This window comes from Littorina saxatilis, linkage group LG17 (assembly GCF_037325665.1).
Source record: "Littorina saxatilis isolate snail1 linkage group LG17, US_GU_Lsax_2.0, whole genome shotgun sequence".
Taxonomy (NCBI): domain Eukaryota; kingdom Metazoa; phylum Mollusca; class Gastropoda; order Littorinimorpha; family Littorinidae; genus Littorina; species Littorina saxatilis.
Window position 1 is genome coordinate 18,506,510 of NC_090261.1, and position 17,805 is coordinate 18,524,314.

A 17,805-nucleotide genomic window follows, 5' to 3' on the forward strand; every position below is an offset into this window, starting at 1 on the left:
TGCCAAGGATAGGTGTCGATCGCATGAGCGGTCAAAAACTGTACAATGCAGTCTAAATCATGTACGTCTTCTCTCAAGTTCGGTTCTGGACATTTCTGCCAAAAATCTCAAACGCTATGATGTACATAGAAACGGGTCCAAGCCACCAATCAGAAGTTAGCTAACAAAACTGGCATCGCATCTTATTGATTGAGGCAAGTAAACAAATCACAATCTTACAAACACACACGGCTGAACACACAGCCTGGGCCCGTATGCTTATGGGGGAAGTTCGCGACAACTCCCGAAGTTTTGAGTGACATCGGAAGTACTTGCCTCACTTTCGTATGCATGGGCCGGAAAAAGGGTTTACTTCGAAGCAAAGCGAGGAAGTAACTCAGGGTAGTTTGCGACTACTTCTTAAGTTTTGAGCGACATCGGAAGTACATCCTCACTTTCGCATGCATGGGACGAAAAAAGAGTTTACTTTGGAAGCTAACGAGGAAGTAAATGAGGATAAATGTACTTCAGCCAGACCCAGTAGTAAACACGCTACTTCCACAGTTTCTCAGTGCAAAAAGGCAGGGCTTTTCTTCAGTTTTTCATATCAAACCGAGCTGACGCAAATGAAAGTCCCGAAGAGAGAAAATAGAAGGAAAAGTCGTATCTTGTGCATGCATTTCGTGCAAATTTAACTGAATACAAACCTGAGTTACCAGCTTTGACTTTTGTTTGTTCTGGGTCATTGGCCACCACTCTTTCATTTCCGCTTATACGAGGGGGTTACTGTGTTTTTATGAAAATGGGTGTCGTTGTGTGCATGTGTGAGTGTGTGTCTGTGTGTGTGTGTGAGTGTGTGTGTGTGTGTGTGTGCGTGTGTGTGTGTGTGTGTGTGTGTTTGTGTGTGTGTGTGTGTGTGTGGGTTTGAGTGTAAGTTTCTGCTGTTGTTTTTGTCATTGCTTTATGTGTGTGTGTGTGTGTGTGTGTGTGTGTGTGTGTGTGTGTGTGTTTGTATGTATCTATGCGAGTGCCTGCCTGCCTGTGTGTGCGTGCGTGCGGGTATAATTGTGCGTCTGTTCCTTCATACATTTGTTTGCGTGTGCGCGTGTGTGCGTGTGTGTGTGTGTTTGTGTGTGTGTGTGTATGTGTGTGTGTGTGTGTGCGTGTGTGTGAGTGAGTGAGTGTGTGTGTGTGTGTGTGTGTGTGTGTGTGTGCGAGTGTGTGTGTGTGTGTTCGATGTTATGTGTGTGTTCGACGGTGTGTGTGTGTTCGACGGTGTGCACGGTGTGTGTGTGTGTGTGTGTGTGTGTGTGTGTGTGTGTGTGTGTGTGTGTGTACCCCCCCATCCCCCCTTACCACACACTATTATGAGTTGAGTATTTGTGCCTCAATATTTTTTTGATGTTCTTACGTTTTATGTTGTTTATTATGATTCACCACACCCGAGTTTCTCGTAATTGAGATAATACAGTGTTCTATGTCTATGTCTATGTCTAACACACATGCACACACGCGCGTAGGCTAAACAAATCCAATCTTGACTTTCAAATTTATATAAACATACATCCTGTTCACAATTAACGAGGACAAACAAAATGTACAAATACCAAAGTACAACAATTTATCTTTTGTAAAAATTCGGACACACATTTTCCCAATTAATATGAAAGTCACTGAACTTATCTTCTTTTCACTGCACCTTATATCTTGATTCTCCAAACACTGATTGATTTCTGCCTTTTCAAATTTACCAGTAACCCAAACGTTCGCTCTAACCAACCTATTTTGTCCAAAACACAATCATTAAAAAAAGGAGAGGTTTAACATAACCGACTTCGCTACCACATAAACAAAAAATGTTTTATTCTCCCCAACATTCTGGTGAACAAAATCATTATTATAGACAGTCATTCAATTTCAAGACAATCATCACAGCTTTGAACCGACCCTTTCGTTCAACCAGGCAGAAGCAACAACTATTGTAAAAGCTACAGCGCGATCAACGTTCGCCCATTTACGAACTCGTGATGAGATTTGTTTCCTCTGGTCACCAAGCCTACCGTTTACAAACGCATGCGCACTAATTGGGATTCCCCCAATTTCCTCGACCTTGACCTCAGAACTCTCGAAGCCACTACTTCGGCTTTCAATTTAGCTCTTGCATACCGAGTAGCTGGCAACTTTGCTTCCGAAGTTCCCACTTTCAATGTTAATTTGCAGGGTCTCTCACTTGACATCATTATACGACGATATTGCTTCTTAAATGTCCTTACCCATCCAAAAGAAACCTCCAACGCATACTACAATTGCAGGACATTCCTGTTTTTAAGGCAGCTCATTGGGAAATGAGCTCAGACAGAATATCGAAGACGTTAAATGCGTCAATCGAGCAACTGTCGTAACTTGGCTACAATGAGACGGTCGGCTACCTTGCACCATAGACACAAACTGTGACATTCTTGTTTAATTTAGGTGAAATGCTTGAAACAGAGTGGCTCAAAAGCGACAGTTCGATCAGTTACTAACCGAAAAAAACGTGCTCGAATCATTCGGCGAAGGTGGCGAGCTTTCAAACCATCACGACTGAATAACTCATATCACATCTTTTCATCACGCTTTTTTTCACACGAGTAGCATGGTGCAGTGGTTACGGATTCGGAAATTCGATCCGGCGCTCCGGGTTCAAGTGCCGCTGGGAGCAAAAGTTTTTTTGTTTTTTTTAAAATTTTATTGATCTTTTTCTTTATAGGCCTCAATTGCATTCGCTGCAACAACCGGTTTTTGTCTCTGTGTTCATTTTTACATTTAGTCAAGTTTTGACTAAATGTTTTAACGTAGAGGGGGGAATCGAGACGAGGGTCGTGGTGTATGTGTGTGTGTGTGTGTGTGTGTGTGTGTGTGTGTGTGTGTGTGTGTGTGTGTGTGTGTGTGTGTGTGTGTGTGTGTGTAGAGCGATTCAGACCAAACTACTGGACCGATCTTTATGAAATTTGACGTGAGAGTTCCTGGGAATGATATCCCCGGAGGTTTTTTCTTTTTTTCGATAAATATCTTTGATGACGTCATATCCGGCTTTTTGTAAAAGTTGAGGCGGCACTGTCACACCCTCATTTTTCAATCAAATTGATTGAAATTTTGGCCCAGCAATCTTCGACGAAGGCCGGACTTCGGTATTGCATTTCAGCTTGGTGGCTTAAAAATTAATTCATGACTTTGGTCATTAAAAATCTGAAAATTGTAAAAAAAAATTTTTTTTTTAAAAACGATCCAAATTTATGTTTATCTTATTCTTCATCATTTTCTGATTCCAAAAACATATAAATATGTTATATTTGGATTAAAAACAAGCTCTGAAAATTAAAAATACAAAAATTATTATTAAAATAAAATTTCCGAAATCGATTTAAAAACAATTTCATCTTATTCCTTGTGGGTTCCTGATTCCAAAAACATATAGATGTGATATGTTTGGATTAAAAACACGCTCAGAAAGTTAAAAAGAATAGAGATAAAGAAAAGCGTGCTAACCTTCTCAGCGCAACTACTACCCCGCTCTTCTTGTCAATTTCACTGCCATTGTATCGAGCGGTGGACTGACGATGCTACGAGTATAGGCCCATTGCAGAAACTCAAGTTATCAACAGCATTTCTACTCGGCGCGCGCGGTATGAGAATCACGGGTCGTAACTCTCTGGAATTGGTCATCCGCCGCCATGTTGGATGCCTTGCACGATCTCTGACAGTGCTTGAGCGTTGGGTGGCGACTCGACAAAAGTGAAAATGACATGTTGTGTGGCCAAAAACTGCAGTCAGCAGGCACACTTTAGGATCCCTAAAGTTGTTTACCATCAGGGTGACAACTGGAAGGAAGTTACTGAGCGGAGAAGACGATTATAACTGGTTATTTTTTGCTGTGTGCAGTGCGCTAATCAACAATTGTCCATCGGTTGTGCCTTTAGAGTGAACACTGTGATAGGATGCTTTGAAAATTATACTTTGCAGTAGTTACCTGAGCTGCATTGTACCTCATTTGCCTGTCTTGAGAGCTTTATCTTGTGAATTTTGGGGCACTGTCTGCATGGTAATTTGAGATAAAGAATAAATAAATGAATATAATAATGTATTCTTGCTTTACTTTTTATGTTGTGCTGTTGTGTTAAAAAGGCAGATCCCCTTTGGACTCATGCATGCACAGTTTTCTTCATTTTGTCTGCATACACAGTGAAATACGCAAAAAGAACAAGAGTGCAATGAAGAAAACTAACAAAGACGGCATCCAATATGGCGGCGCGAAGAAAGTATGAGCGGAGTTGTGCCCCTTAGGGCTAAAGCTAGCCGATCCATTTGATAACGTCACGCCGAGTAAGAAGAATGAATTGGACCTATACGCTCTTGCTGTAAAAATGCAGTGAATTCAGTTTCATTCTGTTAGTTCGACAGCTTGACTAAATGTTGTAATTTCGCCTTACGCGACTTGTTTTTTAATTGCGTAAAGAAACTGTCCTATGCTTTCACAAAAAATCCAATCTTGACTTTAATATAAAAAGCAGGAAAAAAGAACAGAAAAAAAGATCAATAAAGACGGATGCTCCCCAATAACAAAACAAACAAGTCGCGTAAGGCGAAATTACTACATTTAGTCAAGCTGTGGAACTCACAGAATGAAACTGAACGTAGTCCGCCGCTAGTGCAAAAGGCAGTGAAAGTGACGAGCCTGTTTGGCGCGGTAGCGATTGCGCTGTGCTTCATAGCACGCTTTACTGTACCTCTCTTCGTTTTAACTTTCTGAGCGTGTTTTTAATCCAAACATATCATATCTATATGTTTTTGGAATCAGGAACCGACAAGGAATAAGATGAAATAGTTTTTAAAACGATTTCGGAAATTTAATTTTGATCATAATTTGTATATTTCTAATTTTCAGAGCTTGTTTTTAATCCAAATATAACATATGTATATGTTTTTGGAATCAGAAAATGACGAAGAATAAGATGAAATTGTTTTTGGATCGTTTAATAAAAAAATAATTTTAATTACAAGTTTCCGATTTTTAATGACCAAACTCACTCATTAGTTTTTAAGCCACCAAGCTGAAATGCAATACCAAACCCCGGTCTTTGTCGAAGATTGCTTTGCCAAAATTTCAATCAATTTAATTGAAAAATGAGGGTGTGACAGTGCCGCCTCAACTTTTACAAAAAGCCGGATATGACGTCATCAAAGGTATTTATCGCAAAAATGATATTTTTGGGTGTGAAGAGAAGCGAGATTGTGGTGTATAGACGGTGCCAGAGCACAGGTCATATGCATAACTAATGAGCGGAATGCCGTCTTCCCATTGGCCAGCCGGCCCAAGATCAGTCTCTCTGCCATTTCTGCATCTGCGGTAGCCAGTGCCAGACGTCCCAAACAACTGTGCGAAAATTTTCAACGTTTCAAGGATTTGGAAAGAGAAGGTACACGTACTTTTACCTTGTTTTGTTTTGTTTTGTTGCTCGATTGTCGAGAGGGGCGATTGAGATCGAAACAGCGGTAATAGGCTCGAGTGGGGCCAATTAGTTGTCTGCAAGGAAAGTTTGGAGTTTGGGAAACTGGGAGACAGCGTGGCACCGTAGGCAGAAACATGTGGTTTCACGTTTGCCGGGAGTGACACTCGAAGGAACGAGGGTGATAGCTAGGTAGACGGTGATGGTACAATTAGCTGACAGCCGTCAGTAAAAGTGTTCAGGGAGAAAAGAAGACAGTATCATCTTCTCCTGGCATTAAAATTGGTCCGAGCAGTGGCAACGCGAATCGCTCGGTCACGTGACTAGTTTCTTTGTGAAGAAAGACGGCGGGAGCGAAAATGTTTACAAGTTGTGCGGTGGTCGGGCACTCTTTCACGTGGAGGTTTCAGCGATTTGTGAACACAGATGAGGGGGTGCGGCCAGATTTAGGTTTTGATGGTTTTGAGCAGATATTCGATGGGAGAGGGGGCCGAAAAATAAGCGACGTTGAATCAATGCTAGAACAGAACAGGGCCATTTTCACCCGGAAAAAATGGGGAGTGATAGTGCTAATGGTGGGGGACAATAATATTGTTCCCGGAACGACACCGAATAAAGTGTTTCGTGAGCTGTGGCATCTGTGTGTGAGGGTGCAAACATTGGCAAACTCAGTAGTGGTGGTGTCAGGGATGACACAGAGATACAGTGGCTGGGGGGGTTTCAATGACATAGCCAGGGAGGTGAATAGGCTTCTTCATCAACAGCTGAAAACGGCACACAGGATAGTGGGTTTGTTCCCCCACTACGTGGCTTTCCCTCCAGCAGAGAAGTTTGCTCAGTATCAGAAACATTTTTTTAGCAGATGGGATTCATCTGTCAGGGTCGGGGCACATGCTACTGTACAGAGCACTGAGAAAAGTTCTGTTGGACAGTCGGCATATAGACCAATGAGGTAAGAAGGTGTTGTGGTTGTTCAGCCTCTAGTGGATGAACACAGACAGCTAAGTGCATTTACGATCTACAGGTGTCTGGACATTAGACAGAAACATAAATCAATCGGCAAAACTTTCACAAGACACATGTGACAGAAAAACACACATTATAACGAATCAGTAGCCCGTTTTGCACTTAGCTTAGCATATGATCAAGCCACTAAGGCACCAAAAAACCACTGATCTCTTACTTTGATGTGCCAGTCATTGCCCTGACAAGGGATTCGCGTGGAGACGTGGAAGACAACCTCACAGGTAGAGTTGGCGTAGTACGGCGCTGTGTCACCGGTCGTTTTGTTCTGCTGCAGTCCGCCCAGAAAGCCCTGATGTGTCTCCAGGTCAATCTGGTGATGTACAGGTAGCATAGATCAATGTAAGAATTCAAAACAATCAAACAAAAGAAATTATTCAGGTCATCTGGCAGAGCACAAGTCATACATTTATGACATGCTGTGTCTTTTACGACTACAACTCTCTCTCTCTGACTCTTCTTTCTATATCTTCTCCCATCTCACTAATCTTTTCCTTTATTGATACTATTGACTATTGATGTCTGAATTGGAGGTGGAGGTAAATTGGACTTGGGGGTTTACTAAAACTGCAGCAGCCCTGATAAACAGGGCTGAGAAACAACCATTAAACAACCAAATCAAAAATCGAAAATGTCAATAATACATTTTCATTTGATTAATACATGTATACTAACCAACTCACATATGAGCATAGACGCAGTTTAGATGCTAAGAGCCTAAAAATACGCTGACCTGTCAAAGGGAAGTAACCTCAGAAACAAGCATTGACCTTAACGGGGCCAAGAGAGCCGCCCCGTGGCCGTGGTGACACAGGCGTGGGACATGGATACTGTCTCTGGGTCTGCACAAACAGTTGACCCATACACTAACAACTTGAAATTCTTCTCGGGAATGTTTTTCAGCTTTACAAATGTCGATAGCATACCCTTTTCTGCTAACTTCCCGATGAAACAGGACTAAACCACATATTTTCTGTCCCTAAACACCACAAAATGCCCAAAGTCGAAAAATGTACAAACAGGGGAGTAAAACGTAACAGCCATTTTTGTGTGCCTGTGTGAGCTGTTGCCGACTGACACAAACTTTCGCATTCGGCTTTTCTTATCTCGTAACTCCACACTAAATACCCCACTTCCTCTCTGAAGTATTGATGTACAACCCATGGCACTAACATTCATGTAGTCGTTTAAAACTGAGGTTGAAAAATTCGCTTCATGATGAGACAAGTATAAATGCCATTCACCCAAACTGAAAACTTCGCTGCCGTCTGCTCGCGTTGTACGGATTAGCTGTTCTCTTCTCCTCCCCTTGTTGCATCCTAGTTCTTCAGTTGTTTCTAGTTTTCCGTTGATGTTGTGTTTTGGTCTTCTTCATAAGTAGTCTTGTTCAAAATTAAAATAACTCAAACTTCTTTTTGTTGTATACGAATGAACTAATAAAACGCTGTTTAACAGCTGTGTTGTCAAATCGAGGTTTTTTTTCCAAAGTCAGTGTGGCGCCTGCGCAAAACTAATGCGCATAAGAAACGGCGTCTGCAATCAAAATCTGAGATCAACGCAACTGTCATTTTGTAAGTTTGGAACAACAAATCAAGGTCAGAACAGCTATATAATCGCTATTGTATTTTCAGCGTAGCAATAGGGTCCGATATTTAGACTCGAAGAAGTATAATGCGACTCGTCTTCGACTCGTCTGCATTATACTTGTCTCGTCTAAATATCGGACCCTATTGCTACGCTGAAAACACAATAGCTGTTAATGATGAAATATTATTACAGAATTATTTATTTGTTTGCAAGAGAAACAGCATGTAGAGTTCCTTAAATGATGTTTCACTGACTTGCATTTTAATTATATCAGGAATGGAGTTCCACAATAGGGTGCCAGAATAAGATAGACTTGACTTGTACAGGTCAATTCTAGGGGTTGAGAGAGAGAGAGAGAGAGAGAGAGACAGAGACAGAGACAGAGAGACACAGAGACAGAGACAGAGATACAGAGAGAGAGAGACAGAGAGAGAGAGAGAGAGAGAGAGAGAGAGAGAAAAAGAAAGAAAGAAAGGAGTCACCGACAGAGAGTGGAAGATAAAAAAAATAATGAACGGTAGCAGACGACACGTGAAGAAAATCCGCTTGTGCCCAGATAACGGAGTGCAAAAAAAAAGAGAGAGAGGGAGATAGATAGTGGTGACACAGGGGTGGGACATGGATATCATCTCTTGGTCTGCACAAACAGTTGACCCGTGTCCAACCCGGGCCGGATTCTCACCCGCGACCTTAATTCACACAAAACTGTTTTAAACCATACTGAGAAAGAGAGAGAGAGAGAGAGAGAGAGAGAGAGAGAGAGAGAGAGAGAGAGAGAGAGAGAGAGAGAGAGAGAGAGAGAGAGAGAGAGAGAGAGAGAGAGAGAGAGATGAAATCAAATTTTATTTTTCTAGGGTTGTGGCATAAGCAATACAACGAGCTTTTTTTCAACCAGCCCTCGACCAGAGAGGGGACAAATCTAATCACATATTTACACGGATATTAACGTAGAAAAAAAGGTAGAGAAAAACAACAACATATGAATATTTACACATTACATATTATACACAAATATAAAGCGTCGTATATGTAACGTAGTGAAAACAATGCTGAATACACATGCATGAGTAAATCAAAAATTTTAGTAATAAATTTTCATTTGATTAATATACTTACCCAACTCACATATAGCAATTAACCCTAGTTCAGTGCTGGTAACGCTGTACGCGTCCCCTTGGTAACAAGGAAGGCGCCTCTAAAAAAAGAGTGACATGAGACCCGTAAGGGTGTCTAAGCCAGCCCGGAAACGAGACTGCCTTCCGTATGCGCGCGCATACACCGCCATATGCAATTCATTCTAAAGCGAAGCCCAACTCACTCCTTTTTTAGACCCAAACACCCACCACAGCGGGGAGGCGGGAGGGAATAAACGATGTGAGTTGGGTAAGTATATTAATCAAATGAAAATTTATTACTAAAATTTTTGATTAAATTACATATCTTACCCAACTCACATATAGCAGATTGCTACTATAGGTGGCGGGTATATAGAGAAATCATGAAATTAGAACCTGTTCCAAGGCTACCATAACCGGTAACGCGGAACTGCCGTCCTGTCCCAAGACGTCTCTGAGGGAGAGGTTAATAAAAACCTCCTCAGACCGCCCGTAAGCCGACTCCAGTACTTCAGCCAAACGGCCCGACCAGAGGACTGTCAAAGAGGAGGCCCAAGGCCTTGCCTCATACGGTGAGAGGCAAAACTGCCCTAACATCTCCAGACTGTGTTAATCACCAGGTAAGCACCTGTCTGATCAAAGTAGAGACTCACTTGGTTAAATAAACTTTCGCAATATCCTTACACCTTGCTGTGCTAAGTGATATCATAAAAGCTTCAGATTTTCTGACTCAATGCCGAGTCCGTGACAGGTACCTTCTGAGAGTCCTCACGGGACAAATAACCACATCAAGCTCCCCAGGAGCAAGAGTCCAGTGTAGCAGTCCATCTAGGTAAGGTTGACTTCAAAAAGTCATACCCCTACCAGAGTAGATAGACCTGTACCCACCCTAAAACAGTGTTTAACGTCATTTCCAACCGTTCAAGGTTAAATCAAGACGGAGACGAAAGATAAGGCAAATGGCCTTTAATTCAACGATCTAACAAGGTCCGTGAAAGTCAGAAAATTTTTCGAAAATCGAAATATTAAAAGAGCCAAACCTGACTCTAAAGGAGCCAAAATCTTGCTTCCTGAATTGAAAATACAATTGGAAGCTGGTTTTCCCCGTTTTCCGCATAAAAGCCAAGGTAGAATCACGATGGAGATGAAAGATAAGGCAAGTAACCTTTGATTCAATGATCTAACAAGATCCGTGCAAGTCGGAAAAAACTTCGAAACCCGAAAAGTTTTAATTGACTAAACGTGACTCTAAAGGAGCCACACCCTTGCTTCATGAATTGAAAATGCAACTCGAAGCTTGTTTTCCATTTTTGCTTAAATGCCAGAAAATTTCGAAGCAACCCAAAAGCCATAGATCAGTCTTTCTTGAAAAAGATGTCCATAATCAAAATAGCCAGAAAGTATGCTTACTCCCACTTCTCACAGAAGCTACTAGAGTAAGCTTGGCCGTTTTCCGTGTAGATCCGCCAGGCTAGCCTTGAAACGGGTTAAAGCAACGCTGCACCAAGCCGTACCAAAGTGACAGAAATTACATAAAGTCTTAAAAATAAGACATGAAAGAAAAACGGAAACCCAGAATAGGTGGATCGCCACCTGCATTACACGTAGAGAAGAGGAGTTCATTCCGTAAGAAATAAGCGCTTCGAACCAAGCCAGTCTAAGTGACAAGCGAACAAACACGCCCAAAACCCCTATAAAGACTCTGAATCAAATCCAGAGTTGAGGCGGAAGCCCCTAAGTATCCCAAGGATATCCTTACAGAAGACATCCGTGTAACTGGAATGTGAGAAAGCAAAGACGCCTTCTTGCCAGCCTTAAGAGGTCTGGAACCAAGATAGCAAAGACCCGTACTGTGCGACCAACAGGTCGCCAAAACGATCTATGAGAAAGATCCTGTGAAAGCGAGGGTATAGAGCCAAAAGCTAAAGTAGATAACAGCCAGCCTGAAGCTTTTCGTTTGGAAACAAACGACAGCCAAGGCCTGCCCTGCGCTTCCCTTTTACCGTGAGCGTCTCTTTGATAGATAAAAGCCCGCGTGCATAGAAGGGGTCTCAAAAAGAGACCTTTCAAACAAGAAAGAGATTAAAGCCTAGCCAAAAGAACAAAACTTTAAAGGCAGAGGCTTACCCTCAGGTAAAAAACCGGCAAAGTTAACTCCTTTGTATCTGCGTCCTGTCAGACCACAAAGATATCCAGTTAGAACGTAACCACCCAGGCGAGAGTAAAAGCGCGTTTTGTTCAAACGAGCCCATCATAAAAACCCGAAGCCACAAACTCCCCGAGCTAGGAGATCTTGATCTTACAGACACTTTCTCCTAGCTATCCAAATCCAGATGGATTTTAGCCAAACCCGAGGGCGGTTCCGTAGAACAAAAACAGAGAACCTAAGTTCTTAAGTTTGGAGTTAACCGAAGCCTACAGAAAGCGCTCCGCGAGTGACACGCTCTTAAGCGTAAGACACAAGCTAAAGCAACGCCGCCGCAGGTATAAAGTCGAACGTTGTCTACACAGGTAGTGGTGACAAAGAAGACTCGCTTGTGAAAACTCCACAAGTACAAAAAGACCCCGCCAGAGGATCTAAGAACTTAACACTCAAAGATTCTCCTCAGAAGGCTCAAATCAACTTCAAAATGCCGCGAACAGCGACACAGCTGAAGTATAAGCCTCCCCTCGTTCAAAAGCATCATAACAATCATCGAAATGATGAGAACCAGTCACCAATCCCGATAAGGCAATACTTGCCAAAAATCGGAAAAGTTTTGAAAAAATTCAACACCGGAACTCCATGACCAAAACTCCATCCACCTGTCTCCTTCCAGCGGGAAAACTGGAAAAGGAAGTGGACACAGCCTGAATAACAGCAAAGGAACCGCAGCGACGGAACCGACAGCCAAAGGCTGAAAGGTGCCGACTACCAACACCCCAGTGTTAACGGTAGAAGGCTATCCCATCCTGTACCGGAAGCCACAGCCACAAAAGCGGAAGCGAAACCGGCCGTGGATTAGTAAACATCAGAACCCACAGGTAGCATAAAAACACACCGGACGATCCCGTAGTCCTCAAACCATTTCAGCTGCGAGCACCACTGCACTTGCTAACATGAAACGGAACCTAAAATCAGGGCTCTTCAGTAATGCGTAAGCACCTTCATCTGAACAGCCGTCAAGCACAACCGTGCAATCCGGAAGCTGACTCCCTGTTTGACTTAACTGTCCAACAAAGAACCAGCCCTCCGTTCGCTACCTGCCCCCCGTTCCTGTCAAAACCTAAATGCCGTTTTCCACTGACCAGGCCACTGCGCTGGACAACTTAAACGGCAAGTTAAGCTGGGTGTCATCCACCACCGTGGACACACCCTCACAATCCTCTCCTTCCTACTTGGTTACAAAGTTAGGAAGGTGACCCCCAGAGAGACTTGCATGGTCAATCCAAGAATCACTCAGACCAACAACCTCCTGCCCCCAGGGCGGAAGCTTACGTTGCCCAGCCACGAAAATGCGTGCCACATTCCTCCTGCGAACGTACACCACTTTCACCGGAGAACCCGGCTACACGCGGCCAATTGCCAACTCCAGGGCAATGGACAACAAATCCAGGAAGCTGAAGAGAACATCCTGTTCCTCCGAACTTCCAGAAGTCGGAACCAGATAGAGGTAGAGTAAGTTACCCCTTTGTTCTCAACCACCCCTTCCGGTCAAAACTTAAATGCCGTTTTCCGCCGCCCACGTCACTGCGCTGGACAACTTGAACGGCAAGTTAAGCTGGGTGTCGTCCATCCCCGTGGACGCACTCGTTATCCTTTCCTTCATGCTCGCAATGGCAATCAGGAAGGTGACCCCCGGAAAGACGCTCCCGGCCAAGCCGTTCGCGGTCGATCCCAGAATCACCAACTTCCACAATACCTAAATGCCGTTTTCCGCTGCCCACGTCACTGCGCTGGACAACTTGAACGGCAAGTAAGCTGGGAGTCGTCCACCACCGTGGACGCCCCCTCGTTAACCTCTCCTTCATGCTCGCAATCGCAATCAGGAAGGTGACACCCAGAAAGACACTCCTGGTCGATCCAAGCACCACCTAGTTTCGCACACAGTGCCTAAATGCCGTTTTCCGCTGCCCACGTCACTGCGCTGGACAACTTGAACGGCAAGTAAGCTGGGAGTCGTCCACCACCGTGGACGCCCCCTCGTTAACCTCTCCTTCATGCTCGCAATCGCAATCAGGAAGGTGACACCCAGAAAGACACTCCTGGTCGATCCAAGCACCACCTAGCTTTGCACACAGTAAACCAGTCGTCTTGCACTACCATGCAATCCGAAAGCTGACTCCCGTACTGACACCATTGTCTAGCAGAGAACCAGCTTTACTGTCTACCCCACGCCCAGAGGGCGGGGTCGGAAGCCACACACACTCGCCCCCGTCCCCAGACTGAGCAGAGTGCAGTGGAACTTCCTTACGTGTACCAGGGCTCTTACTCCCCACTGAAAGGCCGCCAAAGCGGGTTGAGTCAGCCGAGAGATAAGAACTTTCGCCTGGCCGCCATGCGCCTGAGGCTACTCGCTCCTGACCACGTGCCGAGTTTTGGCCGGAGAACCCGGTTACTAACTCAGCAGACATACCTTGTGTACGAGACGGAACGCCGGAATGCGAACCCAAAAGCGGACACGGCACAATCTCCTCATCCTGAGAGGCATGCACCTCCGCTCTCGTGACTGTAGTGGCAGGAGACGAGCGAACGCTGGCAAGCGAAGAGACGCCAGCCACACCCGAGGGAAGAGAACGAAGCTCCGCTCTCGTCGAAGTAATCTCGGCCGCTAAAGTAGACACCTGCGAACTAAGAGATAACAACAAAGCAGCAACATCAGCGGATGCCAACCCCGGCACCACAGGGGGAGAATCCCCCTTAGCAGGTTTATTCACGTGAGCGGTCTTGTCAACCGGCTTAGCCGACAAAATGGCCGCTGTCTTGTCTACCGGCTTAGCGGGCAAATCAACAACCACATCAAAAGATTTTTTGCAAGAGTATCTTCACCAGAAACGGATTGTTTAGTCTTCCTAGAAGATTCTTTAGAAGAAGTGGGCGCAGCAGCTACCTTTTAGGCGTACACCACTTCTTGGCATTGTCGGCCATGACACAACAAAGACTCACGAAAAAATTTTGAAAAAATTTTGCAAGTCCAAAAAGCGGCCAACAACGCTGCCAAAATCAAGAATAAACAAGAACGACCTCACCTCAACAGCAGTAGAGAAGTCCAGATGCAAGAAGATACCAAGAGGAACAACAAAGTCAAAAGACTAAGTCAAAACGGCTGAAACAGCCGGAGCGTACATCAAATGCGACCAGTCTCACTGGCGCTGAGCTTTGGAATGAATTGCATATGGCGGTGTATGCGCGCGCATACGGAAGGCAGTCTCGTTTCCGGGCTGGCTTAGACACCCTTACGGGTCTCATGTCACTCTTTTTTTAGAGGCGCCTTCCTTGTTACCAAGGGGACGCGTACAGCGTTACCAGCACTGAACTAGGGTTAATTGCTATATGTGAGTTGGGTAAGATATGTAATTTAATGTGTTATTAAAGCTTTGAGTGTTTTTGTGTGGATATAATGAACACTGATGCTTTGGACAAATGAAAATATAACCAAACGAAGTCTTCCATCACTGTGATTTTTCGTAATTTAACATTAAATACAGTGAAAGGTGTTTTTTGAAAGTATTGAGACTCATTGGAGAGAGAGAGAGAGAGAGAGAGAGAGAGAGAGAGAGAGAGAGAGAGAGAGAGAGAGAGAGAGAGAGAGAGAGAGAGAGAGAGAGAGAGAGAGAGAGAGAGAGAGAGAGAGAGAGAGAGAGAGAGAGAGAGAGAGAGAGAGAACTTTGAACTTTATTTATTTATCGAGGGTAACAGAATAAGCAAAGTATACATGCTTTTTTTCGTCCGGCCCTCGCCCATTGAGGGTAACTCGATTAATAACAAGAAGAAATAGAAGTTAAGTTAATTACAATACAATGTATATAATTAACATGTCAAACAATTAAAAAGACATTCAAAATGCATTATGAATATCAAGCAATGATGTAATATTATCACATAATTATTTACTTGTTTCCAAGAGAAACAGCATATACATTTCTTTGAAGGAAGTTTCACTGAATTGCATTTTAATTAAATCAGGAATGGAGTTCCACAATAAGGCGCCAGAATAAGAAAGACTTGATTTGTAAAGGTCAATTCTAGGGGTTGGGGTAATTAATTTGTTTAGTTTTATTGAATTATTCAGTTTGAAATTTGAGGCAATGAATGTAGGTGCATTCCCTGACATAATTCTATGCATCATTGCACCTTTGTTATAGATAAATCTTGATTTGATAGGAAGAATCTTTAATTTTTTATAATCAGACGTAGAGAGAGATGCATTTTTTAAAAAATTAATTTTACAGCTCGTCTATGTAAAGAGCACAAGTGTTTCAAAGTGTTTGCACTTGCAGAGTCCCACACTGTGGACGCATAATCAATAGTTGATTGAATATATGCCTGAAAAAACAGTTTCCGTGTGGTGTGCGTAGGTCTAGAAAGTGTTTAATTTTTGATAACTGATATATTTTTTTAGAAGTATTTTTACAAAGTGTATCTAAATGTTTTGACCAAGACAGATTATTATCAATGGTTATTCCCAAAACTGTATGGTTATCAACTTCAGTTACATCTTGATTTTGTATTTGTAGTTTAGGAAGTTTTGATGATAGATTTTGTCGTTTTTGTCTAGTGGTTAGAAGCATGCATTTAGTTTTATTTGGGTTCAGTGACATATGGTTTAGTTCTGACCATTCCAGCAATCGATCAATGTTTTCTTGGAGGACTCTTGCTAGCTCACTTAGATCTTTGTAACTAGAATGAATTGTAGTATCATCTGCAAATACTTCACACATACATTTAACAAATAATGGTAGGTCATTAATATAGATAGAAAATAGTAAAGGACCAAGAATAGAACCTTGTGGAACTCCAAACCTTACTGTTTGTTTACAAGAGTATGATTGATTCAGATAAGTACTTTGCTGTCTGTCTGACAGGAAAGATTTTAAAATGTTAACAGAATCAGTTGCCAATCCATAAATCTCAAGCTTTTTGATAAGGAGTTTATGGTCAATTAGGTCAAAAGCTTTAGCAAAGTCAACAAATAGAGCAGCACAGAACTGGTTACTATTAATGTTGTTTAGCCATTGGTCAACTAAGCTGAGAAAGAGAGAGAGACAAATGCTGCAGAATACCCAACCGTTAGCCAGAACGGATTGACAGGTGCATTTTCCCTCTACAAATGGGTAGCTACCACAGCTTCTGCCCTTAGCTGACACCGAAACATTGGTCATTGACCGCATTATAAACAAATTCATTGGTTGCAGATTGTTCATATCACATAAATAAATGTTATTCTTAAAATTTAATATTTTTTTGGCATTAAAACGAGATGTGTGTTTGTAAAGCCATATGGTAGACATTGTTGTAAACTATTTGTCAAATTTTGTTTTGAAAATGATGAGTTTTTGTTCAAGCAAGACATAATTTGTGCCAATCTCATTTTCGGAAATTCCTGTTCCCCCCAGCCTTTTAGTTAAGATATTTCCAAACCCAGACGTATGCGTTGACGTAAACATTCACCTTAAATTGAAAACGTCTTTGAAAACAACTGAAACGAATTAAAAAATATATTATCTGACTAGTGTACACACCCATGCTTTGTCAAAGCACCCATGCTTCGTGAATAAACGTCCCAGGTCTCACTAGCACATTTCTTCGACGTCAAGTGTTAGGTTGGCACGCGCATCCTCATGTGAAACATTTAATTTGTGTTTTTTTCTCTGGCAGGGTGGGTAAATGCGTGTTAAGCTAATATCTCCAGTTTGACTAAGAGCCGCTTTATTACATAAAGGCAGCTCAAAAAGACGCTTAGCCATAACTAGGGCTAGGTCTGCCTGAGTTACCTGACATATTACATGTCCATGCAACCACCATTACACTACCACGCGTACTCGTCATAAAGACATTTCATAGAATCATATAGAAACTATAAAGCAGTGATGGCTGGGAGCTAGGGCATTAACTATGTTAATCAAATGAAAATTTATTATTGAAATTTTTGATTAAATTACATATTCTTACTCCAACTCACATATAAGATTGCTAATTAAGGTGGTGGGCTATTCGCAGTTAAGCTATAACCCATTTCTGTCCTATGGCCGCTCCTGCGGGGAGAGACCTGAAGCCTTCGAGATGCATTCTTGGTAAGTCACACATATAAGATTGGCTGACGACGTCATCAGGCCTCATACGCGGGGATCGGGGGTGCGGCTTGCAAGAGCTGCCCCTACCTCTACCGAAGGAGGGCTTCTTGTTGAGAGAAGTTCCTCTGGTAGGAGTTTGAGAACGTTTACGGTTTTCGCTTGCTGGCTATGGTTGCTATGCGTTGCCTGTGTTGAAGGGGCAGGCTTAGCGTGTGATACTTTGCTCTGCTTAGAATGGTTGAGAAAGGAGTTCTTGGTAAGTGTTGATGAAGTTCCTTGAACCTCGAGGGAGACTTCATCTCCTTTGAACAGATGCCGCGAGGAAGCCTGGCCGGAAGCGT

General features: G+C 42.9%; 1 protein-coding gene across 6 annotated transcripts in view; it reads right to left on the minus strand.

The window, feature by feature from the left end:
* Positions 1-17,805, minus strand: part of LOC138952779 (ral GTPase-activating protein subunit alpha-1-like) — a 499,987-nt gene that overhangs the window by 132,028 nt on the left and 350,154 nt on the right. For all 6 annotated transcript variants that reach the window (XM_070324510.1, XM_070324511.1, XM_070324509.1 and 3 more), the window contains one exon: positions 6,649-6,801. In XM_070324510.1, coding sequence (XP_070180611.1) covers positions 6,649-6,801 — 153 coding nt within the window. The remainder of the gene's footprint in view (positions 1-6,648; positions 6,802-17,805) is intronic.